This window comes from Tympanuchus pallidicinctus, unplaced genomic scaffold, assembly GCF_026119805.1.
Source record: "Tympanuchus pallidicinctus isolate F22 unplaced genomic scaffold, pur_lepc_1.0 scaffold11, whole genome shotgun sequence".
NCBI lineage: Eukaryota > Metazoa > Chordata > Aves > Galliformes > Phasianidae > Tympanuchus > Tympanuchus pallidicinctus.
Window position 1 is genome coordinate 4,377,909 of NW_026294627.1, and position 25,714 is coordinate 4,403,622.

Below are 25,714 nucleotides of genomic sequence, written 5' to 3' on the forward strand. Positions count from 1 at the left end.
TATGTGAAAGGACCATGGTGTTGCATTGCCATCTCTTGCATCTCAGTATCATCGTCTCTCTTGGTTAAGCTGTTTGGGCTGGTTATTTTTTGAAAAGGAAGAATTAGATGCCAGAAGGTCAGAATTAGATAGTAGAAAGACACAAGGGGCAATCTTTTACTGTTAGGAAATTCTGAACAGGGAAATTTAACTAAATTTCCCATTTCTCCTTTCTGCTAATGAGCCGCAGCTTCTGCTGCTCTCTTGAAGCTGGGCTTTACCTTGGGCAGTGCAGGAACCATGGAGCAGACAACAATTTCTGCAACGCTTTTGTTAGAGCCCTCCCGAGAAGCCATGAGATCACAGAATCACAAATGGACATTCAAAGCTGAATTCTCTGTCAAAGGGGAGTAAAACCCAAGAAAAAGGTATCCAGCCTTATACGGGATAACAGTAAGTTTTCCTGAGTATTTCTAATTGTATGTGGAAGCTCAAAGTCACTAATCTGTGTACTTTGAAAAGTACACCATCACTCAGTGCAGGACCAAAGACAAAACCAAGATGGGAGACCGAAGAGAGGCAGCTTTTTTCCACAGTCTTATGCACTCCATGTCTTGCGAAAGTAATTCTAATAACTGAAAAAGTAACTAGAGGAGCACAGGACTCTGTCTAAAGCAGGATGGCTGCGTGTGAAATAAGTAGGTGGGCTTAGTGCATCATCTAGTGGACAAATGTCCACATCACAAAAAAAACCTCGTGTCTCTGCCTGACTTGATTGCAAGAGTAACCAGCAAAAGACCAATGGATGGTGGAGAGGCGCAAGATGCACTTCAGCTGTAAGAGGCATTGCTCTTCCTAGTGAGGCACAGTAGCAAAAAGAAGAAACTTATCCTATTATTACTCATTTTATAAATGTGAGTGAGGTAAATAGGGAACTTGAGGCAACATAGGTTCATTTTAATCGTAGTGAATTAAATCAGTGGTTATAAGCATAAATTAATTCAGAGGAAGGAAATCTTCAATTTAATGGTGATTTTTAAACTTCATTTGCATCTTACATCCTAAGGAATCTTTCTCATTGACTGGTTTAATGTGGTGATGTAGAGGCAGATGTAATTTTTAAACTTGATTATCCTGGTGAGAGGAATGCATTGAGAAGGGAAAGTTATACTATGCATTCATTGAATAAATTGTATATGGTTTCTAAGATATTTGTTTCAGTCTTAAATTTTGAATTTCCATAGTGCATTTCAATTTAACCAGTTGCTAAGTTAATTAGAGCGATGGTGGACTGAAAAACTCGCGATGTCCTCGCAAATAGGTTACCTGTGGAATTTTCAAAACTAATTAACAGCCAAGCATGACATTCTTGCTCACGTAAATGATTCTGAGCTAAATCAGAATTATGTACTTCACCTTGGTAGATACTTTTGAAAAAATAGCTCACATTTTTAGGTACTTAAAAAAAATTGGCAACCTGTTTTTCAATTTTGGTTATTGTAGATCTCACATTCTCCTACCTGGCTTTTATTTATACAGTAGAAGAAGAGAACAGCATGTCTGCTAATTTATTTCTGAATCATTTTCTCAGATTTCAATGGTTAGTTCGCAGGAGGAAAATATTCCTGCTGCATCTAACAATAAATAGAAAGTAAAAGGATTGGAGGTAAATGCTTATTTACACAACAAAAGCAGAAAATATTGGCCCTTGAAAAGCATGCAAATATTTGCATTCAGTCTTTTCTAAACCCTTAGTACAAGGTAATGTGGCATATTTACAGAGTTTGAACTATCAAAAAACCCAGCAATTTCTTGGTTTCAGCTATGTCATTTTGCAAAAAGGTAGGAGTACCTTAACTCCTTAAAATCCAGAGATCAGTCATTAGTGCAATACATTTTGTCATTTCTTTAACTGGTAATTTTATTAAGTCTGGGGTAAGTATAAGTTGCCCTGATTTTGAATTCTAATACTTAAGTTTAAATAGAAAAGGCTATTGAACTTTAAATCTTAACTTTGATTTTTAGAATTTGAATTTTTAGGTTTTTTAATTTTAAAACTTTAAGGTCCCAGTGAGCCATTTAGGGTGCCTTGTTTACCTTTTATCCTGTCCTTGTCTCTCCACATCAGAGACCCAAGCATCCAATGGTCATCCTCAGCAACCTTCTCTTTGCTTTGGATATTCAGGGTATTCCTTGAATGAAAATGTTAGTTCATGGTGAGACTGAGTGTAAGCCGTATTTTCATCCATCCATCCTCTCATGTCTCTGAGCCAGAGCAGCAAGAGTCATGCCCGGTAGATCATTGGGTGTGACCAGGGAGCAAATTGCTGTTGCAGGTGCTCTGCTTGGGCCACCCCTTCAATTCCCTACACACATATTTTTTATTCTGTTGACCCTGTATGCTGTTTCTTTTCTCAGTTGTACCTTCATCGTGCCCCAGAAAGTTGGGGGTTTTTTCTTCTTATTTCCCTTCTATTTTAGCAGATATAGTCATGATTACCATAAATCTGTGATAAAATGAATAGACTTGTGAAGAGAGGTATCTAAGAATACTTTTTATTTTGACTATTACAAAGCCTTTGATGTTACCTCCACTTATATCCATGTTGGGACATTATTGTTTGGATGGCTAGACAGCTAAGATGAATAACAAACAGACTGAATGTTCAGGGTTAGAGGGTTTTTGTTAGGGGTCACTATCCATGAGACCAATGACATGTGGAGTATCACAGAGTCTATGCTGAGGCCTATCTTCTTTATCTGTTGGTCATAATTTGAGACCTGGAGATGTGGAGCACATTTGTCAATTCAGCAGATACCACAACGAAGTTGTATGTAGTAGTTATGTTAAGTGGCAGGGTGCCAACCATGTGAACTTGGGCAGTCTGGAGGAAGACAGCAACAGAAAACTCCTGAAATTAGACACCTTTGACCAGGAGATCCAAAGAAGTATTTATCTCTCTCTCCTCAGAGCTTGTTGGATGCCATGCACCTTCCAGTACAAGATGTCCATAAGTTCAAGTAACTTTGTATAGACGTAGGAGCACATACTCTGTGAGAAGAGGCTGAAGTATGTGTGATTGTTCAGCCTTGGATGGGATGGCTTCAAGAAGAACAGCAACAAAGTGTAACAGGTTGACCAGAGAGGCTGTGTAGTTTCCATCATTGCAGATTTTCAAGACTCTCTGAGATAAACTCTGAGAAACATCAGCTTAATTCACAGCTGACCCTGCTTTGAGCTGGAATTTGGACCAGAGAGTTACTGAGGTCCCTTCCAGCTTGATTTATTTTATAATTCTGTGATCTAAATTCTCTCTCATTAAATAATGCATGGCATAGTACATTCCTTGCTCCTGGTAAAAACACTCCAGTCATCTTCCTTCCTTTAAAAAAAAAAAAAAGAAAAAAAAAAAAAAAAAAAGAACCAAAATGAAAAGAAACATTTCAAGAACTATCAGATTTTCTAATTGTATGAGAAAAATATTTGAGCCAAATATATAATGGCAATATATAGGAATCTGTAGTAACCCTCTGCGGAAGCATCAGATGTCAGAAACAGTAAGTTATGAGAACTATGTTTAACTGTCTGGATATATTTATCAGTTTATTCTTCTTTATAACAGAGTAGCAGATGTTAAAATTAACCTACATTTGGCTGTAGGATATTTCTAGTCCACATAGTTGCAAATAAATACTTTAAAATATGACCCTTGTGCATCCTGACATCTCAAATAAGAGGAACAGATTATGGGTAGAGTTTCAATTTCTGCTTAACTCCTTTGTAGGGTTAAGTTTCAACTGGTTGATATCACTGTGTTGAAGTCTGCCCTAGAGCAGTTGGTAAGAAATTCCAGATGGGCATTTCTGGCTGTGATGTTCATAATGGATCAGCAGCCACAGTAGTAGATACAATTCTCCCACAGCTACTGAATCCTGCTCAGTTTCTCCACTTTGTATTCTGATGCCAAGAAGTGACATAAGCTTCATGATATTCTGGCAGAGATGGGATGTGCCAGCAGGGAGGGAAGAGCAGACTGCCTGGGACATGGAAGAGTACAGGTGGCAGGAGGGAACATTTGACAGAGCCTCAGGATGCCAGCCTACACTCAGATGGCTGCAACATCACCTGCACTTGCAGCAGTTCTGAAAAACAATGTACTTAATTTAAAAGAAGATCACGTTGACAGGTATAAAACCCTCCCAGATTGCTACCCAAATATGTGACATGAAGTGGTAGGCCATCTTAGGAGTAATTATGTCATGCTAGGGAATATTCAGAAATCCCATATGTATATCAGAGGGAGTCTGAGCTGTGGCTTTGTGTTTCTGACCTTAGCTGTAAGGCAGGTTGCCATGCTGTGGTCCTTGTCTGCTTTCCAGCATGTGACTGGCTTAGGCTGACTTCTTCATTTTACTGAATAGATCCTTTTACTATTTAATTTCAATCTAATACCTGGAATATAAACACAGGTAATTCTCCTTGTAAGCAAGAACAAATATGTGCATCTCCCATGCACTGGTGGAGGATTTGACTGCAGGAGCATCCAAAAACTCTCAGAGGCTGAATGCACTCTCTTGACATTTATTCTCATGTACTAAATAGTTTAAATCTGCTATTACACATACAGATTCAGTGAGTGAAACAAAATTAAAAAAAATATTGTTTTTTTAGTAGCAGTATTCTGCAAAGAATATAGAAGCATCTTCCTTGTGAGGTAGACACAAAACAATATGATTTGTGTACTAACATTTCAAAAACTTTTTTATTATTTCTTTGCCATAACTATAAAATAACTTGTATGTCTCACTGACACAAGAAATTAGGATAATTTCCAGGCAAAAAGCTGTCTAAGTACTCCTCTAGGAAATTTATGTAACTTTAGCTCCTTCCTATGGCTGAAAATGCAATCGTCTAAAATAGACACCACAGCTACTTATCCTTAGTAAAAGAGGTATAATTATTGGTTGCGGCTGGCAGTTCATCTTATTCAGAAAAACGGCTTGTTATTAAAAGAACAGAATTCCAGCAGTTCTGTTAACCATCCAGGGTAAATCAAGCTGCTGCAAGTATTTGCAACTGAATTAAAGAAAGTTCCTGCAAATACTTTAATTATCAATTATATGTGTGGTTGACATTTAATTTTAATGTAGTATGTGTATGTATTTAAACTTTCTGGAATAATTTTCGTCATTGTTTTCATGGGCCTAATTGTGATTGGTAAGTCTTTGGAGATGTATATCCATATTTTTTTTTGTACATTGCAAAACAATTATTAGCAATTGCTGTGTAACAGACAGAAGTAGTATGATTGAGAGTAGAAATGTAGTCTGGTTATATACTGACACTCATATTTGAGAAATGCAGGAAAATTCATGTGTTAGGCAGTAGCAGAATTAATCTAAATCATATTTAATAGGGAATAAAGATCTTTAAAGCAATAATAGTTAAACAGGAGTACGGGTAAGAATAATCATAACAAAAAGTAAAGTCCATTGTTTTGCCTATTAATCTGCATAAATGTAAGGGTTTGAATTCATGATCAGGTTACCACAGATTAGCATAATGTCACATGTCTGTTGAACATGAGATAGACTGTGTCTGTGCTCTTTCCCGGCAGCAAATAAGAGGTAATGCAATTTAGCTCTATTTCCAGTAAGAGATGAGTTAGCCACAGATTATGAGTAAACATGTGGACAGTTACCACCATTCATGTGAGGCAAAATCAATTGTTAATAAAGGTTATTTGGCAGTGGATCTGAACATGGAGCATTTGCAAACTTCAAAGTTTAAAGCAGTCACAGCAGAGTATTATTTGTCAATCCATGGATGAATGGTGAACAGCGGTGCTGAAGATGGCATTTGTGTAAGTTCTGAATGTCCCAAGCAAGACTGGAATAACCATCTTTGGAATAAGATCTGTGAGAAGTAGCGGTTTTCAAATCTGGAAGTCCTTTTTTCTAGTTTTGGACCTCCCAGTTCAAAACAGATTTGGACGTATTGGAAACAGTACAGTGTAGGTCCTCCAAGATATTCAAAAGATTGAAACTGTTCTCCTATGAGGAGAGGCAAAATCTTGAACTGTTCAGACTGGAGAAGAGGATGCTTGGGCGTATCTCATGAATGTCCATATGTGTATCTCCAGAGGGTGCAAAGAGAATGGAGCCAGACCCTTCTCAGTGATGCCCAGACCCAGAGCAAAAGGCAGTCAGCACAAACTGAACACAGGATGTGCCCTCTGAACACCAGGAAGCACTTCCATGCGATATAGATGTTGGAGCATTGAAGATGTTGCCCAGAGAGATTGCAGAGTCTCCTCCTTGGCAAACTTTTTTCTTCCTAAACTAGATATTAGGAAGAAATTCTTTACTGTGAGGGTGGTGACACACTGGAACAGGTTGTGCAGTGAGGCTGTGAATGCCTCCTTCCTGGAAGCATTCAAACCCAGGCTGGATGGGGCTGAGCAACCTGGTCTAGGGGGAGGTGTCCCTACCTATATCAGGAGAGTTGGAACTAGATGATCTTAAAGGTTCTTTTCAACCCAAACCATTCTATGATTCTGTGATTTTATGATCTTCAAAAGTCTCCTGAACACAGTGCTGGTCTCCTTGCGCTGAGTGTCACTGCTGGAGTGGGGTTGGACCAGATAGACCCAGAGCTCTCTTCTAATCCCAATCAGTCTGCGATTCTATGAATCCATTTTCCAAACACCTAGTAGAATAGAGGAACTTAATTGTTTAAAATTTAATCTGAATTCCTTAATTTCTTCATTGTCTAGGTCAAAACCTGGTAGAAACAATATGGTGACATTCTATAACACACAAATACATAAAAAATCTTCTGTGTGACCACAAGTACATCAGTTCCTTTGGTGGATCCTGTCTGCATTATGGAGTGTTTCAGTTACAATCCTTAAATGACTTTCATAGTCACTTATGGCATAACAATGCATTAGAAAGAAGAAAAGAGGACATGAAGTTCTTTCAGTATTCCCATAAAGGAATAATTTACTTAATTGAAAAAAAATGCAGCTGAGACTTTACTTAATGCTGTTCTTTAGAATTGACCCTAATCTCCACCATGAAGACATGAAGGGATGCTAAAGGCTAAGTAGATTATCATAGGAAACTCTCCTTGAAAGTCATTTAACAGCTAATCATACGTGAAGGTCAAATACTGCCAGTTTCACATGGGAAAGAAGACATCTAGTCTGATTTTGCTTCTGTGGGACAAACTTAGGAATATATTCAGATTCAAGCATTCTGTGAATGATCCCTGAGAAACATTCCCTCTCTGATACTTGTCCTGATTTTTAATTTATCTCAATTTAGTTTGGACAGTGTCTATGCAAAGGGCAACAGAGGCCTCACTCAACTGGGAGAAATATATCGGGAGGGAGGCAGGTGATCCTCCCCCTCTACTCTGCCCTGGTGTGGCCACATTTAGAGTACCCTGTCTAGTTCTGGGATCTCCAGTTCAAAAAAAGACAGGGATCTCCTAGAAGGAGTCCAGCAGAGTGCCACAAAAATGAAAAAGGGCCTGGAGTATCTCCTGCATGAGGAAAGGCTGAGTAACGTGGGTCTGTTCAGCCTGGGGAAAAGAAGACTGAGGGGGATCTGATAAATGTTTATAAATATCTAAAGGGAGGTGGGAGACAAATGGATGAGTCCAGGCTCTTTTAAATGGTGTGTAGTGATAGGACAAAGAGTAATGGCCAAGAACTTGAACATAGAATGTTCTGTACTAACATGTGGAAGAACTTTACAGTGAGAGTGATGGAGCACTGGAACAGGATGTCCAAAGAGGTTGCAGAGTCCCCTTCTCTGGAGATATTCAAGGCCTATCTGGATGTCTACTTGTGCAACTTGTTCTATGGTACCTGCTTTAGCAGGGGGTTCGGACTCAATGATCTCTTCAGGTCCTTTCTAACCCCTGCAATTCTATGATTCTGTGAAATATGATATAATGTTTTCTTTTTGTTTTGCCCACAAGAAAGCTTTGCTGTGTCAAAAACACCTCCACCGCCCAAGAACAAGTTTTGCGATGTAGTCAAATGGAAAACAATCTGGAGATCTTGGGCACAATGTCACAAATCTCTGCATCCTCAGACCAAGTTCATTTCTACACTCTTCTACAAACAAAGAATTGGAACAGACTGCCCAGGAAGGAGCTGGAGTCAGCATCCCTGGAAGTGTTCAAGAAACTTGCACTGAGGAACATGTATTAGTGAGCACGATGGCAATAGGCTGATGATAGGTTGAACGAGATTGTATTAGTGGTCATTTCCAACCTTACTGATTGATTCTATGATTCTATATTACAGACCATCTGAGAATCCTTATCTATTGCTCTCCAGGGTGAAAAAAAAAAAAATCTGGCATTGCTGTCCTGCAAATTTTAAGCAGCTCTGTGTGCAAAGTCCACTGTTAGGTGAAATGATCTGGGGACTCATAGTGGCTTAGCTGACACAACCTGTTTTCCATCATAACTCAGTTTCCTACACTCTAAACTAATAATCATGCCTCAGAAGAATCAAATTTCATAACAAGGAGCTGAACACTATAAAAGGATGTGATTGTATCATGATACTGCTTGAAACCTATTTTTTCTTCTCATGAATGAAAGCACTTTTCTCCCGGAGTGGAAGGAATGTATGAATGTAGGCAATACGATGACTCACAGCTGTAGAACTGCTCACATGCATAACATTCACAAGGATGATAGTCTGGCTACAGTCAGTACGTGCCTGCAGTTCTTGTAGATGTGTCCAGGCCAGTCAGAACACCTTAAAGCACACTAGCTATGGCAGCCCAAAGATTAGCAAAGGCTGCAAAACCAACTCAATGGTTTTGCAGTGCAAGTTGGGTAGCCAGCCCTCAGTGACAGATGTCTACACTTACATGGTTTTATGTAGCTTATCTCCCCAAACAGCATGGTTTTGTTTGCATTGAAGCTGTAACTCTGACTGACAGAATTGTATTTTCTGAGTTTTGTTAAAAGATATGTTTTATAAATGTTTTGATCTAGACAAAATGCAAGTAAGAAGCTAATGAGAGCACTACAGATTTATGAAGTAAGGTTGATGGATATAGGGGAGGGACGGTAGGAATAGGAGAAGAAGGATGCAAGTTCATCACTTTCAACAGAGAATGCCATTCTTCATCCCTTTTTCCAGATGAAGGAAGGAAATAGACAGTTTTCACTTTGAAAGAAGCTTTTAAAAAGACATATTTAATAAATTAAAGTGACCTTGAAAATCTGGAATGGAAGACTGTCATTCTCTGTCATTGCTGAGGTGGATGAAGAAGTTGGAAGAGCCTGCCAAGGCTGATGACAATCAAAATGACCATTCCAGACAGCAAAATTGTTGTGTAGAAATCACATTAAAGCACACAGACTTTTCTGTCACACCATGAGCTGGTTGAAGCAATGATGTTTGCTTATTTATTTGTTTATTTATTCAATTTACAAGAGGCTCTGGTCAACATACTCCCTAAGGGCACACATAATAAAAGCAGTACATCAATTAAACAGCGATGTTTACAGCACTGACAGAGTGCCTAACGAAGGATTTTGAATTACTTCAGGCCTGTCCCTTTAGAGAATACTCAGCTTGTAACTCTCATGCATCTAGAAGGTTTGGAGGAGAAAAAGACTGCATGAATATGTGGATGTACCTTGAAGCGTGGTTTGAAGGACAACAGGGACTTCAGCTGTTGTCTTGTGCCTATAAGGGAAGTTAATTCTGCAGTTTGGAGCTCTACATGAGATGAGCCTCAGATTTTCACAGCTATTTATGTACTCAGTCACAACTAGGCACTAATGGGTGTTATTACATGCCCTGTTTTTTAATTTTAATTCCAAGCTTTCTCAGCCTACAAGTGAAAATCCCACAAGGTACCAGGCTGCGTCTATCTATCTATAAAATCTGGGCCTTGGTAGGCTATTGCTACAGCATTACCATCTCAGGAGAGAGGCAGCCTCAGAAGTCTCTTCTATAGTTATTTGGTCAAGTGCATGTAGAGGTAAAAGTTTTATTTTTATTAAGGGTCTGCTATATAACAAAGACATGTCCCAAGGGTAATAAAGACTAAATTAAACAAACATCACATACTGCTCCGTAAACATCAGCTCCCAGACATACAGTGTGTCCTACATGCATCCCATTCCCATGTTTAGTACCCATTACCTATCTTCTCCGGTCTGTAAAGCCAGTGCAGAGTTACGGGGACCATTGGCCATGAAAGGACAAATGCCACTCTCAGAACAGCTGTGTTATCTTCTTCATGACATTTGTTGTATGGTGGTGGTGGATCCAACAATGATGTCCCACATTCTAGTCCTTCAGTTCCTGCAGTGTAAGTGGGGAGATTTGTCTGTGCCTAAGAAAAGCTCTGTTTTCATTCTTAAATTCCTGCTCTTTACCAACAGTTCCACAGGCATCCATGGGAAGTCCACAAGGAAGGGTCTTGTCTAAATGTATAAAGAGAAAGCAGAGAGAAAAAATCCTGAATTTTCTCTCTTGATATTTTTAGACAGAAAAGCCAGTGTTATTCAATTGCTTAGTGATTTGGGGTGCCTCCTATTTTAGGATTTCCAACTTGAAATACCCCAGGGCTTGGCATTTAAAAACAGCCGTACTCTTTTGGCTACAATGGATGCTCTGTGCTGTCAAATCTCATCATACCTATGGATGTTCTGCTCCACAAAATCAGAGAGAAAGCCTTCCTGCTCATGCACATCACAGGCTGTTTCTGCACAAGGTTAGCCCATACCTGTAAATCTGAAGTGATGATGTTTAATTGCCTAGCTCAAAAGAGTTATGCAAAGATCAATTAGCTAAAGTCTGTTATGTGCTCCACACGTATCCCGTGTGACCGCTGGCATAGCACTGCCCTACCTTGCCATGCTCAGTAGGAGCACTGTTGCTTTAAAAAGGGAGCATGTCCAAGCTCTCCTCCTCCACTGGATCTAAGATGGATGCTCCTGCTGCAGCACAGCCTGTGAGCAGACTTTGCCCAGCCTGCTTTTTTTGTTTTTCCTGGAAGCTTGCTCCAGACAAATCAGCTGCAGTGCAGACTGAGCCGAAGCAAGAGGGCAGCTCTCCTCAGGTAAGCTACCACCAAGCTGCTCACTCACACACCTGGTTGGGGCAGAACCAATGATGCTGCCATCCTGAGAATTATGGTCCTCTCCGTCCATGCTTCTAGCTGAATCACAACAGCTCTCAGCCAGGCAAGAGTCAAATGTCCCCAGGCTTCTTCTCCCTGTATCTTCTCTCCTGGCTGAGTGATGTTTGTTTAGCTACAAAGAGTACAGGGAGACTCCTGTCCCCCCACCCTACACCGATCTCATGCACATTGCTTTGCATTAGCATCACTTCATGGAGGTATTTCCAAGAGACACAGGTCTGCCTGTGTCCTGGTGGTGCTGAGGCTGTGCTGGGGCCTGGTGGCAAGATTTAAGCCCCTGGCAAGATGGTGATCTTCAGTCATCAGATGAGTTCAGGAAGGTTCTTCAGGCTGTCATGGGTCAACCACCACCAGGAACACTTTTAGCTACATTGGCTCCTTTCCCTTAGAAATCCATTGGTTTCCCACTAAGCACCAGCATTAAAAAGTCAACTTAGAAGTGTCAGCTAGGTTCTCCAACAGCTCTCCAGAGTATAGATTTGTTTCATTTCATTATTCCCAGTAGAATAATTCCCATTATTCATTGTTATGCCTTGGAGGAGATGCTTCCTCTGGGTAACACTCGTTTTAGATTATTCCTTTCCTGTGGGTGGTGGAGCACTGGAGGTAGATATTACTGCCTGATACACAGCTGGAGGCAATGCCCTTTCCCTTAGCAGCTTCAATTTACAGGAGTGTTTCACTTGGGTCAGTAGTAAATGGCCCTGTTAGTACTCCCACAACTCTGGGGATAGAATATGCCTGTGCAGCATCAATAGAGTGGAAAACTCCTGCCTGGACTTCTAATGCCATTTGAGAAAGAATTTTGTGAAAGGACAGTGGTCAATCTGACTGTGAAGGAGCAAAAAAGGATGGTTGCAGTCAGCCCTGTACACACTGCAGTAGAGGATTGAGCTGGCTGTGAGCTTTGGGGGAGCGTCTGCACTATGAGCACCAAGCTGAGAAGCTCCTGTGAGTGAGGGGATTGATGGGATTCCCAGGCAACCTGGGATTAAAATTTCTGCCCTTCCCTCCATCTGGTTCCTACTGATCATTGAGGCTTTACCATTTTTTTCTCATGAAATCACGATGGTGGGCATTTGTCTGTGGAGGCAGAGAGGAGCTTTGCTTTTAACTGTTGTGTTGAAAACACAATGAAGAACACCCTCCCAGCTTTCAGCTTGTAACCGTTGCTTTTCCCACCACAAAAAGAAATGATCAGGTTTCAGAGTTTTAGCTAAAAGCAGTACAAAACCAGGACAGAGAAGAGGGCATCTTTCGAAGGCATTTCTCTCTAATGGAACCTTCCTATTGTTGGTGTCTCCACCAGCTGGTGTTGCTGTGTGGCTTGCAGTCAAAGGCAGCCCTTCTCCAAAAATTTCACCATTGAAAGGTGATACTGGTGGTTTTTCCTTGTCCAGAGTGGTGATTTCTCACAAGTGGAATGGTTGCATTTAACAGAGGTCTCTGCTATTCTTTTGTTGGAATATAGGTGGAAAATTTTCTGTAAAGTTTAGGTATGCCCATGATCATATCTCCTTTTATTTGTTTTCAGCTGATGTTGAGTTAATGAAATGTAATGTTTAGGCTTTATCTTTTATTGTTTATTTGTTTGTTTTTTCTTTAATTTTTTATGTTCTGTTTCATGGAATAAGAATTTTGTAACTGAAAAGCCATTAAATGCTAAAAACTGTGGCACTTCCCAGAAATGAACTTGGAATTTTATATTTGGGAAAATCTGTGGAACATTAGCCACAAAGTTCCTGACTGCTGGAAATTGCTGGAAAACACTCACTTTGAATGGGAGCTAGGAGGGTGAATACATCTGTCCATAGATAAATCATATTAAGAAAAAAAATCAAATGTATAGGTAATTGGAGCTTCTTTCCAACGTTTAAGCAAAAGAAAATGCGCACAGAAGAAACAAAATTTGTACTCCTGCTTCTAGCACGCATGGTGACAACCCAGGTTCATCTCTGATGTTGAAACCTGAGTCTAATTAGAACTCAGTTGAGGTGCATCTACCCTTTTCCTTAGTAAAGGTTAAACACAATAACATGGAGCCAAACAGTATCAGACTTTACATTAAGTGGGATTTAGTTTCAGGCCAGATCCATGTATTTATTTATTTATCATGCCTGCCTGAAATTATCACTTTACTTGGTGATGTTTGGCAATCAAGATATCAGTTTCTTGAGAAAAAAAAAAATAAATATATATATATACACATATACATATATAGTGAAATATTCATCTACCCGAAGTGCCAAAAAGCCCGACCTTTTCTGTTTTTTTTTTTATGAATTGTGATACATCATCACTTTTATTTTTACTTCTGCTTTCATCAAGTGTTCTTCCTTTAGGCTTATCATTTCTCTCTAAATAGTAGGACCACATGACGCAGGGAATGAAGGCTGGTTTCCGGTGGTTCCTCCTGGAGCTGCCAGCAGCAGTCTGAGCTGCTCAGTGCTAGCGGCGGTACTGCAGGCACTTTTATTCCATCAAAAGCAAATTACGGGAATTGTGTGTGGGAATTAAAGCCTTCTTGAAACTCTTTCAGGAAATGTTCAAAGTAAGAAATTTTTTTTAAATTATTTTTTTATATTTGTTGGGTTGGTTTTTTTTTGTTTTTGTTTTGTTTTGTTTTGGTACTGCTGTCTCCAATCCAGCATTTCAGACATGACTCTTAAGCAAGATAGCTTTCTTATTTTCCTTCAGCCAGATATAGTCTCTACTGAGTTCCCACCTCTATGGGCCATCTATGAGCACCAACAGTTAAGCTCTTCATGATCCAAAGTGAGTGAGATCTAAGCACTATAAGTAACTTATCTGTAACCAGACACATGTCTTGAAAGTGAACTTTCCCTCTAAAACTCTTTCTGGAGATGTAATGCTCTGCATTCCAGATAGTCCAAATTCCAGGAAGAGCTGCTTCCATATGCATTTCATGAAAGCCCATATACTGAGCTGAGCCCTCTGGAGGTTGCCGGAGGAATGGATCAAATGAAGTTTAATATAAATAAATGGCCTGAAAGCAATAGGATGAAACATTAGCATGAAGTGGTACATGTAGGAAAGGGGTGTCCAATTGCACAAGTACCAAATGCACACTGATTAGCAAGTAGGCAAAGAAGAATGGGATGGGATAGAAATGAATTTCAAAACAAATCTTTGAAGACAGTCAGACTATAATAATGCTATAAAAATAAAAAAAAAAATTGAGATAAATTTTAGAAAAATATTGGAAGTGAGAAATGGAAGGAATTATTCTGCTAGGCAGTGTCATGGATGCACACTTCGGAGGGGTAGAGAGTGTAGAAGAAACAACTGAAGATATGGATTTTATGAGCTATGGTGAAGAATTAAGTCGAGCAAATTGAGATAAACAATGCTTATCTTCAAATAAAGGTTGTTCTTATAATAGAAATTGAGTTCTATTAAGCTATAACATTTTGTAATGGAAAAGAAGCAAGTAAGAGAAGATAGAACACTGCTCTTTCTAGAGGAACTCTTTGTTTCCTCCACTGTAACATGTTGGGACATCTGATACAAATATCAGGAGCTGGATTCGGGATAATCTAAGATAAATTGTCATAGAAGTGAAAAACCTGAGGAACTTCACACTGAAGGGTATTATGGAAATAGAAATGTATTTGGAAAATTTCTGGAAGATTACTGCTGAGCATTTTATTTCCTGCTTGGGGGAGAGCCTTGCGTACACAGAAAGGATGTGCTTGTAGAGCTGGAGACCATGTGAAAAACCATGGCAAGGTCATTAAAACTTTTCTTAGTGCTCGTAATAGGTGTTCATACACTGCAATGAGTTCAGCTTGTATTGACATAACTGATGTAGCTGGTGTAGTCCTAGTAACAGTCTAGTCCCCATAATACAAAATTCAGTGCATGCTGACCCCTCTTCTGCTCCACCATCCTATGTAAATACCAAATCTATCCCTGTTGAGCTCAACCATGAGGTGGCTAAAAACTGACTCTTCTAAGCTCATTTGGGTATACTCATATTAAAATAACTTGCAGAAATCTGGGGGTATACATAATTATATTAAGGAGAGGCACATATATTCTGAGTGAGCTTTGTGCACGTTTCTGCTGTGTGTCAATAGGACCAGCTCTTTATTTCTGTTTGTCGCAGAAAATTTTAGAAATTATAAAACAAGATATAAATAGAAATCTTCAGAAAAGCAGAACTGTTTGGTAGCTAATGAGGACTAGCAGTAATATCCTTGTTTTCTCCTTCAAGTTCATATTTAATCCAAGCAGTTTTTCACCCTCTCTCATTTTTTCTTTTAAGAAAAGGAGTTACTTTAAAAAAAATGTGTATAAAGAGTGGTTCTGTAAATGTTTTAATAGATAAAAATTAGTTTTTGGAAATGCCTGTCTCTTTGAACATCTTAGTTTTTCGTATTATTTCTTGTAAAACAACTTAGATGTAATTAGCATTTCAGATAAAACAGCTAATGTTATATGTTACATCCTGAACATCTTCAGACAGTTTTGCAGTGGTTAAAAATGTAAAACTGTGGCGGTAATGTGACACTTCAAAATGTATAAACATTTACGAGCATGAGTAATTTTTGTTAGAGTATTCTCATTAACTTAAAAAACATTGTTTATGTGACTGTGTACTTGGAGATATGGGCATTTAATTGGAAGGCATTATCTCCTTCAGGTGGAGAGATTGAGTCATATAATGCTTTCCACATTGCCTACCACATCTGAATTCTTAATGCATAGGTATTTTTTCAATGCATCCTAACTGTCCTCTGCCCGCCTGCCTCCATATTAGATCTCATGATTCTCCAGGATAACTTTCTATGAGTTCTCTACTGTCTTATCAGCTCTACGTGATGTCATTAGCTTTGCTATAGAGAAAGGGCAGAAGCCAAGTTATCTCTGCCTACATACAGAGATTTTGGAAGGACAAACCAGGAGCTATGAAGCATTATGTGTGACACACCAATAGTTCTGGTGGGGGTGGAAGAGATGGGTCCCAGCAACAGCAATTGTATCACACAAAAGTAGCTAGCAAACCAGTCTTTTTGCCTTTCTTCCCTTGGATCTGCCCAGAGAGAAGCCTTACTCATCTCCTTTGTACTGCAGAACCGATACAGAGTCCTTGAGCCTCTGTACACATAAAACCAAACCCAACCTTCCCCTTTCTAGCAGTTGGAGGTGCAATTCAGTTTCATAAGCATGGTCTAATTTAGCATGGGTTCAAGCACAGCTTCAAATGAGCTCCAGGCTTTCAAATAATCTTAGCTGGTTTTGAGGTGATATCCTGTGTCTGTGTGGTATTTCATGAATGGGTTTCAATACTAGCTGTTCCAAGGGTGGGTGGATTTTCAGGCAAATTAAGATTGTGCTTCTGAGAGTCATGAGCAGATAATTATTAGTGAAATACATAAGTCATCTTCAGTACATCCCCCAGAATGAACACAAGCATCATTCAGGTCTTTGAAATGCCCTGAGTCCCTGCAAATGACAGGGCATCTGTGAAAGTTTGGTTTAGACTAGAGTAGATTTGAAACTCCTTTATTCTTAAGGAACAGGGTTTTGTGCAGTCCTTTCTATTTTGATGGGGAATCATTCAAGTTTGTTGTATATTTATATCCTCTGATACCTTTTGTACGTGTTACCTGTGTTGTAAAGTTTTTTGTTTTTGATTTTTCTTTCATCTAATATGATTCTTTGAGAAGACAACTCTGACAACTCTTTAATCATTGTCAGAGGCAGATTTATTTTTCAGGAGCCCTGATTAGCATACAGGGAATTCAGAGAAGAGCAACAAAGAAGGTGATTTTGAATTTTAGCAGAAATTAGAAGAAAATATTAATGCATATAGCTTGGCCAAAGGCCTCTTAATCATATTAATATTCTGGTATCTAATGGGCGTAGTGTGCATTTAGAGGAGATTTTCAGGGTAGAACATTGGAATGAAAAGTTAAGTAGTAAAAATATGTAAGGAGAAATGCGGATATCTACACTGTAATGTCAAACAAGCTATTTTCTTAAAAGAAAAAGCTGACTACTGAAAAGAAAACAAAAAACAAATTACACATACAATCAGTGTGTATATAATAGTCAAGGCTAAATATCTAGAAATTCTTTCTGATTATCAAGATCTTAACAATTATCTTAATTTATATAAATCTTAATTCTCATGTGAAAGTCAGGGTTCAGGAGTGCTGTTTGAGCTAACTGATGCAGGAAGTGGTCTGTATGCATCAGGTGGTGAAGTCATATTATGGTCATGAAGACATGACTGTAATACAACTGCATTTTGTTAATTCATTTTGCACAATGTGATGCACTATGGAAGGCAAATGCCAATGAGGAACTTGGAAATGCTGAGTGAAGGCAATAGTCAGCAAGACTGGTAGAACAGCAGAAATGTTACCAGGTGAACGGATTGGTGGGGATGATAAGTGGGGCAACAGTTTGTGGATCTGTGGACCCTTTTTTTTTTTTTTTTCTTTTTTTTCTCACCTCTGCAAATTCTGTCAGAGAGAAAAAATACAGACAAAGCTTCTCTAAGAAATCTTGCTCCTGCAGTATGACTAGGGTTTAAATGACTTTACTGGCAATGAGCAATTTATATCTGCATCTGTGATGAGTGCTGTTGGTAGAAAAGACAGAAGTGGATCTCTGAGCAAATGCTTTCTTATAGCACTTTTCTATATGTGGTTGCCATATAATTGAAATGAATGTCTTGGCCAATTGTGACATGAGTTATTATCTCAATCTGTCATTTCAATGAATGAATTTCAATGAATCTTCCTTTTCTGATCTTTTCCCAAATGACTGTACATCAGGTAACTTTTTCACTTGAAAGCAACAAATAGTTTAAGTGTGAGGAGATCTATTTCATGCCTTGCGCAATAGTCAGGTGCCTGATGTTTGATGTGTCTTAACACTAGAAACAAAATCACAGGTGAAAGCTGTTCTGGTTGAAAGCCTGCAATAGTATCCCTGAAGATCAGGGACTGGGGAAGAGATGGGAGTTTTAATAAACAGATTCATCCTCCCTTTTGAGAGAAGGAGCCAGCTGAACGCAGTGAGACCTGAAAGATCCGAGAGGCTAACTGGCTGTTTTCCTCCCTTCTTGGAGATCCGAACTAAAAATTAAAGGCAGGTGATTTTAATTAGCCCCCATGAATATTAATCACAAATCACGTTTGCGTGACTATGGGTCCAGTTTTAAACCAGGACATCATGTTTAAAACATCAGAAAGTGCAGATGTAATCTATTCTTATATTAGAAATGCTAATGAATACGACAGATCGAGAGCGCTACTGATCACTTGAAGGACTAAGATGGTTGGATATTAGAATGGCTAAGACAGTTAAATAACACAGTTTTCTGGCATTAAGTAGTAGTGTCTATCAAAAATATTCTCACGCTACCTCATCCCAAATTAATGCTCCTAAGGCCGGTGATGTAGCGTGCTCACACCTTAAGGTAGCACTGTGATTCATGTTTTAAAGCTGGTGGCTGCTGGCTGTAACTATGGAATGTATTGTCATGGAAACTACACTTTTCTATATTTACACCAGTGCTGGTTATGCGTGAGACAGTACTTGAAAGAAAATCTGTATAATATATAGCTTAATAACAAGTCAGGCAAGCTAGGAATAAACAGATCAAAGATCCAGCTATGTTTCAGCTGCTGTTTGTCACCATAGTGCGTTTCTAAACAGGCTCAGTCACTGTTTCAGGCGATTACTGACACAGCAAGTCAGAAAGGAGCGCTGCTGCGATGTCTCTTTGGATGAACAGGTCAGACAAACTTAGATTATTGATAGCCGATTGATTAGCATATGCACGGCCAACTCCCATAGCATAACAAAGCATTTTGCATTCATGTGCAGGCTGATGGATTAAAGCTACCAGCTGAGTGAATTGAGGACACTGAATTGTAAGAGCCTGTTATTTGCGAGACATAAATCTTCAGAACTGGAACTGGGTTGTAACTTTAACTGCTGAGCAATCTTATCTGGTACTCTGAATGATCAACTGCTGTCATTTTACTGAGTGCAGGTTCAAATCCTAACTTTGAAAATACCAAGAGTGAGAAACAATAATCAGGACATATCGTGCCCAGCTGAAATTTGGCTGCATACACACACACACACACACTCGAAAAGGAAGTTCTTGTACAGTGATGAAGTGTAGAATCAAAGCTGTTTAATAAAATGTTGGGGTTTTTTAAAATGTTTTAGAACTCTGCAAAGGAGGGCAAGTTGTGCCAGATAAATCCTTCTTAAAATATAAATACATACATGCAATGCACACAAACATATATCCACATTTATATCAGTATAAAAGCTTAATAGCAAAGCTCTTCTACATTAGCGTCTGCAGTCTCAGATCTGTTTAATAATTCTGTAACACTGACTCTATCCTGTCTGAGGTAGCTGCATACAGACCTCCATTTGCCACTCTCTCCATTCTGTTGTATAACAATTTTTTTTGTTCGCGTCTATTACAGAAAATTGTCTCAATTGTGCCTGGAGAATGCACTCACAATTACCAGGGAGACAAGCTGCTCTCATTTCTTTCGAAAGAGTTTCTAATGTGATGGGCAGAGCTTAGTGAGGTGCAAAATGCGGGGTCATGTCGCTGTGACACAACTGCTGGGTTTGCTTTGCCATCAGCTGTGAAATCTGTGAAGACATGCTTTCCTTCCTTCATCACAGCCTTTGCGTTTTGTATCTGTGTGTGCTGACCCTAGAAGTGGAGGGTATATTCATCCAACTTCTGATATAAATAATCCTCTTAAAAAGCACAGCTAGCAGTTTGCTCATCCAAATGCTTTATTATGCATTTTCAGCTGGTGTTGCTTTAACTGAAGAAACAGCGGCAGCTGTAACCAAATCCAAAACAGCGTTATGCTCCCAAACTTCTTTAATTATTGCATTTCTGGAACAGAGAAAGCCATTTGCAGGTTATAGGATAACAGCTCTAGCTGGAGAGTCAGCGGTTACATTGCCTCAAAAGCAGAGCTTAGAGAGGGTTGCATTTGGATCTTCACGCTGGTGCATTTTCCGTGTAACTTCATATCTTTATTCCGTGTCTCCTGCAATCCTTCAACCTGTCTATTTGTAAATTTGTGCCTGGAGAAAGCTCCCATGTGGCAAGCCAGGATTGGATAAATGTTACTTGCATTTTCCTGATTGCAAACTCCCAGCATCTGGGATTTTCAGCTTTGAGTACAGTTTGTTTCATGCTGGGATTCATCTTTTTGGGGAAAGCAAAGGTCACCGCTTCTCCGGAGTTGCGACTGATTTGATTCTTTTTCTCGGGGAGGCGCTGGGAAGGGAATCCTTGCTGGAATGCATATTGATAAAGGCTGAGGATTCTGGCTTCTTAGATAAGTAATTTTTTCTCTCTTCTCTCCCCACAATGACTATGTATTGCAGCAACTCACTGGCTTTTTACCAAATCAGGAGCTGCAGTATTTTTCTTCCGATGGAATAATTTCAGCCCACTTCAGCTAGCATGACAATCTTATGTGATTGTTATGAGTAGGCGTTTACATCCTTTTACATGCTAATACTGCCACACCTGCTAGTCCCCCTCATTTCCATTTCTCTCTTCTTCTCTCCCCCCCCTCTTTTTTTTTTTTTTTTTTTTTTTTTTTCCAATGTAAAAACTAATTTCCCAGAGGAAGGGAAATCCTGAGATTTGCGATCAATGCTGCATCGTTGATTCATCAACAAAGAAGAGGATGGCTGAATGGGACACAGGTAGAGAATCAAGCAGGCTGCTTCTGACCAGCAAGAGAAAAGCTAGCTGTTGAGCAGCATATGTTGCCACTCCATGTGCTGTATTAGCTACTTGTTTTTAGCCTTCAGAAGGCTGCCACTACTGCAGCACTAAAGGAATGTGCCCTATTGTTAAAAATCCTGACTGCTTTACACCAATGATTTGCCACTGCAAAGTTGCATGCACCAACAACACTTTGTCGTTGATGTTTGGATGCAAGGTAGGATGTGGTTAATGTATTTAAATGCATGCTGTAACTCCTTTGAATATCTGTGCTGTTTAATTTCATGTCTGACTTGATATTTCAGTGCAAATTGCGATACGTTGCTATAAATTAGGGCTTACAGTCGGTACGTTTTAAATGTTAAGAAAAGATATCAGCAGGAGTAAAGGTTTCTTATTTCCCAGGACTATATGAGTATAGATTTACATGGGAGAATCGAATGGATTATGAAGCATTTGTTTTAGACTCGATTGCATACTTAGCTAACAGTGCTAAGATTACTGAGCCACCACGCTGCCGTTTGCCCGGCTTTATTGATTTGGATGTGTATGCTGCTATTATACAAACCAGCACGAATGAATATGTTTTTTTTTTCCTTTTCTATTGCTGACATGGCTTTTAATTGTAACAGCAGTATTAAAGTATGCAGCCCGGCACTTCTCTGTAAGAAATGAATAAAGTAAGCTCCTGAACCCATTTTTAAGTCTATGGGAATATCTTTAAAGAAATGTTTTCTTTTTAAGGACCGGACAATGATTTATTTTCTCTTTTAAATGTAAATCAAAAGGTGGCGCAGTCAGACAGAGAAGTTTAATTTGGGGCTGTGTAATGCAATCCCACCCCAAATGTTTGAACAAAGGTGTCGGATTAGGCTGTATTTCTCCCTATATATCCATTCTGATTCAACATTAGGATATAGCAAATGTTGCTTGTGATTTTACTGTAATAATTCAAAAGTGATGGCATGTTTTAAAAAGTTCTTGTCTTTGGGTAAACAAGTTTGGTTCTTGGATCGCTGGGTCAACCACAATAATTGTGCGAGGGGTTTACACTGTTTTTCCCATTCCTTTTCCTTGCTATCCTTATAGAAAATTAAGTAAATAAATGTTCCTATATGATTAAGATAGAGTAAGAAAAGAGTATTTACATAAAAAGGTAATGCTAATAATAATATCTAAGTCATCTTAATGTGTAAGATTTTAATCCTCAAAGATTAAAATGCTCACAGAATCAAATTTTAGTTGTACAGTCCACAAACCAGGGAACACACTGTAATATTTTGAGTTCTTATATGATAGAGTAGCCTGAATAAGATGAAGTACTTTTAGGAAATAGGATATAGATGACCTAATGCTCCCTAAACTTAATTTGGGTAGAGGTTAATGATCTACTGGATCCTGTAATACCATTAAACACAAATGAGATTATGGTGAAACATCTACAATCTAGTTATCTACCTTCTTCTTTCCCTAAACTACAACCTGCTTATGTCTCACATTACATGAGACTTTCTGTACCAAAGTTTCTTGCTTCTTCACTTACATCTTAAATAGCTAAAAATACAGTCTTTTACTGAAAGGGTTATAATTTAATCGCTGTGTCATGATGCCACTAGTGATAAAAATAGCATCAAGAGTTTAACAGTTTAAATGCTTTTTTAATGTGCAGTTTATTCACAATAACAATTCAAATTTAATTTCAATTTTTAACTTAAAAACATAACCCCCCTACCCCCCCTTGTTTTCAAGTATCAAATTCTAATTAGTGAAGGTGAATTGTTAATCAGGGGAAATTAAATGCAAGACACCCTTCTACAAAGATAGGCCAGTGACCTAGAGACTGGTATCCAATTTGTATTCCTGTCTGTAAGCATGATTTTCAAAGGATATTCTTTGATGCACTTAAGCTCTTTCATGATTTTCAGATCCTATTAGGAATAAGCAAGAGAATAAAAATATTAAATTTCAAATTTCTTTTCCCACACTTTCTCTGGAGCTTCAGGCTCATTAAGTTAGTCACAGCCAATGTTTTATCTTCTTGTGATGGTGTACGAACTGCTTCTCAAAGGAGAATAGTGATCATTTCAAGAAAGATGAGAAGGAGCATCAGTGAGTTGAGTTGTCCTGGGATGGCTCAGCACATGTCATATTAGTCCTCTTTGATACAACAGCAAGTATATGTGAGATCTATCCGCATCCCAGTCCATCATCTGCCTCATTTCAAGAATCACTGTCTCATTCCTTTGTATTCTCCAGACCCTATCTCTATATATAATTTTATGCTTTGGATTCATAGGACTACATTTCTCAAGTTATAGATACAGATCCAATTTCTGCAAACAAAAAAAGTTTGGAAAGAAAGAAGGATGTTTCTTTTGAGAAGTATTTTAGTTATATGTCATGAAATCATGGACCTAAGCACGCTCATAATATTGTGCCTTCTGCTATCACATGGTTGTTCAACTTGGGAAGAAACATATATAGGAATAACACTTGTGTTCTGTGTGGAAGAAGAGAACATAGGTCCTCAGAGTAGAAAGATAGTTTTAAAATATAGATGGTGGAAGTGACAACAAAGGAATTCATGTTTCAGGCAAATATCTCCAATTGATAAAATAACCAGTCAGACTGTTAACCAGCTCTTTTCTAAAGGACAGTGCAAGTTATAGTAATAAACTATTGCTCATAATCCTGACTTACAGATTTCAGTTCTGATTTTATGCCAAATACAGTCTTCTTTTCCAATGAGCACAGACATTAGTGAGAGAAATGCACTACATCAGAACCATCACAACCATTTATATCTGTCCCCAGCGCAATAATTTCTTACAGTCTGCTCGCTCCTAACAGGTGGTGCCAGAGAGTTAAATTGAGGGGGCAGGGAGAAAGTGTGCATGTCTTACTACACCATATGTTGCAAAGAAGGCAGTAGAGGAATCTAAACTGTGTCTGTGGGAAGCTTTTTTGTTTTGGCTTGATTCTTTGTATTCTGACCACTGACCTCATCCTGGGCCTTTACTTTTGTTGGTGCCTAGTTTCATGATCCTCAACCTTCAAATTGCTAAGAATTCAGAGCAGTTTAGTCTGAAAGGAGGGGTAGTAGCATCACAAGTATCACTATTGCACTCTACTTTAACATAGTTAAGCACTTCTCCCATTTCTGGTTGGGAAATACCAATGCTTCCTTCACAGGACTACAGGGATGTGGCAGAGAGGAGATAAGCAGGTTTGAAAATGTGGCCCTTAGATGCTGGTATGGGTTTTGCAAAATTGTTTTGTTTATGATCTTGAAGGGTTGGGACGTGAAAGTGTGCACATCACTTGAGTCCCAGTGTTGTTCCACAGCTACTGGACTGCTTTGTGCATGTGGATTAAAGGAAGGTTCAAATATAAATAAATAAAATAAAAAAAGATAATCATTATCAAGTCTACATTCAGATCTGTGCTAAGGTGTATCTCAAGCTCTCAGTGAGGAGATTTAAATGCACAATTAAATGTCTGTATATGCTTACTCACTTTGCTGAACTGAGTCCTCATAGTTAATTCAGTATTGCTGAGGAATTATCTTCTGAGTCTTAATATCCTGTTCATTTTGCTCTTATTAGGAGTGCCAGAAAGGTATTTCAGATTGACAAAGATGTTTCTTAAACTGCACTTCAGTCATAACTCTGACACTTGCATGGAAGAGTTTTTTCTATCTTAGCTCCTTTATCTCTCTGTATGGATAACGCTTATTGAAAAGATTCCTTTGACAGGTCTATGACCTCACTGTTTGTTAACTTTGATCAGATATTTTGATAAATTCCCCTTTCCTTATGTCTGGGTTTATTTTTCCATCCAAGCATAATATGAAAGTTTAAAACAGGTGACAAAATAAAACTTCCTCTCTTCCCTGCCTTCTTTCTTTCCTCCTGGTACATCTATAGCAACCTGTTATCTGGCACAATAGCTGATTTTGTTTTTTTCCAAATCTTTTTTTTTCATTTTAGCTGAAACAGCCAAATAATTATATATTGCACTATCCAAGGTGACAGTAGAAGTCAAACCTCTTGTTTCTTTAGCTGCTAAAACTTGCACGTTTTGCAAAGCTGTTGCTAAATAGAAAGCCTTATTAGCACAAATAAAAGAGTTATTACTGAATGTCTGGGCAGTCACATTTATTTAGCTTACTATTAGTGTTGTGATCAAATTACTAGAAACTTGTTAATTTTCTTTACTAGCATTGTTGACTCTTGCACAAGCTCTGATCTGTCACTTAATCCTTAATAGCGAATAGTCTCTATCACAGTCTAGATCTGGTTATTGAAGGAAGCAATTTATTAAAAGAAACAGTCATTTGAGGTGACAAGAAAATATTTTTTCTGATTAGGAGTAATAAGCAGTAGATCATGCTCAAAGATTTGCATGCTATAGGCACTTGATGCAGCTCTGCATTTTGGGACTCTTGCAGGTGGTTTCTGGATATGTGTAGATTAACATTTTCATTTAAATTATAAATGAGCTTTTGAAGTGAATCTCCCAGTCCTACACATATGTCTTGTTTTGTTTTCTGTTACAGAGAAAGCTTGGAGTGTACAAATGGGATTGCTTTTTGGTGACGCTAAGCAGAAAAATGCAGTCCAGGAATGCAACAAGTACTATGCAAAATCTTTTGGGGTTTTGACTTATTAATACATATTAGAAATATTTCAAAAGAAAACTCACCCCAAAATTTCCAGTCAGCTCCTCATTCTTTGAATCCTTGCCTGCTGCTTGCTGATGTGGACGTAACATCTGACT

General features: G+C 38.7%; 1 protein-coding gene across 18 annotated transcripts in view; it reads left to right on the forward strand.

Annotated features, from left to right (window-relative positions):
* Positions 1-25,714, forward strand: part of DLG2 (discs large MAGUK scaffold protein 2) — a 986,929-nt gene that overhangs the window by 340,808 nt on the left and 620,407 nt on the right. The window contains exon 1 of one of the 18 annotated variants that reach the window (XM_052669576.1): positions 20,194-21,152. The exons of 15 other annotated variants lie outside the window; for them this stretch is intronic. In XM_052669576.1, the coding sequence (XP_052525536.1) occupies positions 21,051-21,152 (102 nt within the window). In that variant the 5' untranslated portion in view covers positions 20,194-21,050. Of the gene's footprint in view, positions 1-20,193; positions 21,153-25,714 lie in introns of those variants that run through there. 2 more of the 18 variants (XM_052669644.1, XM_052669686.1) reach the window with 2 other exon arrangements.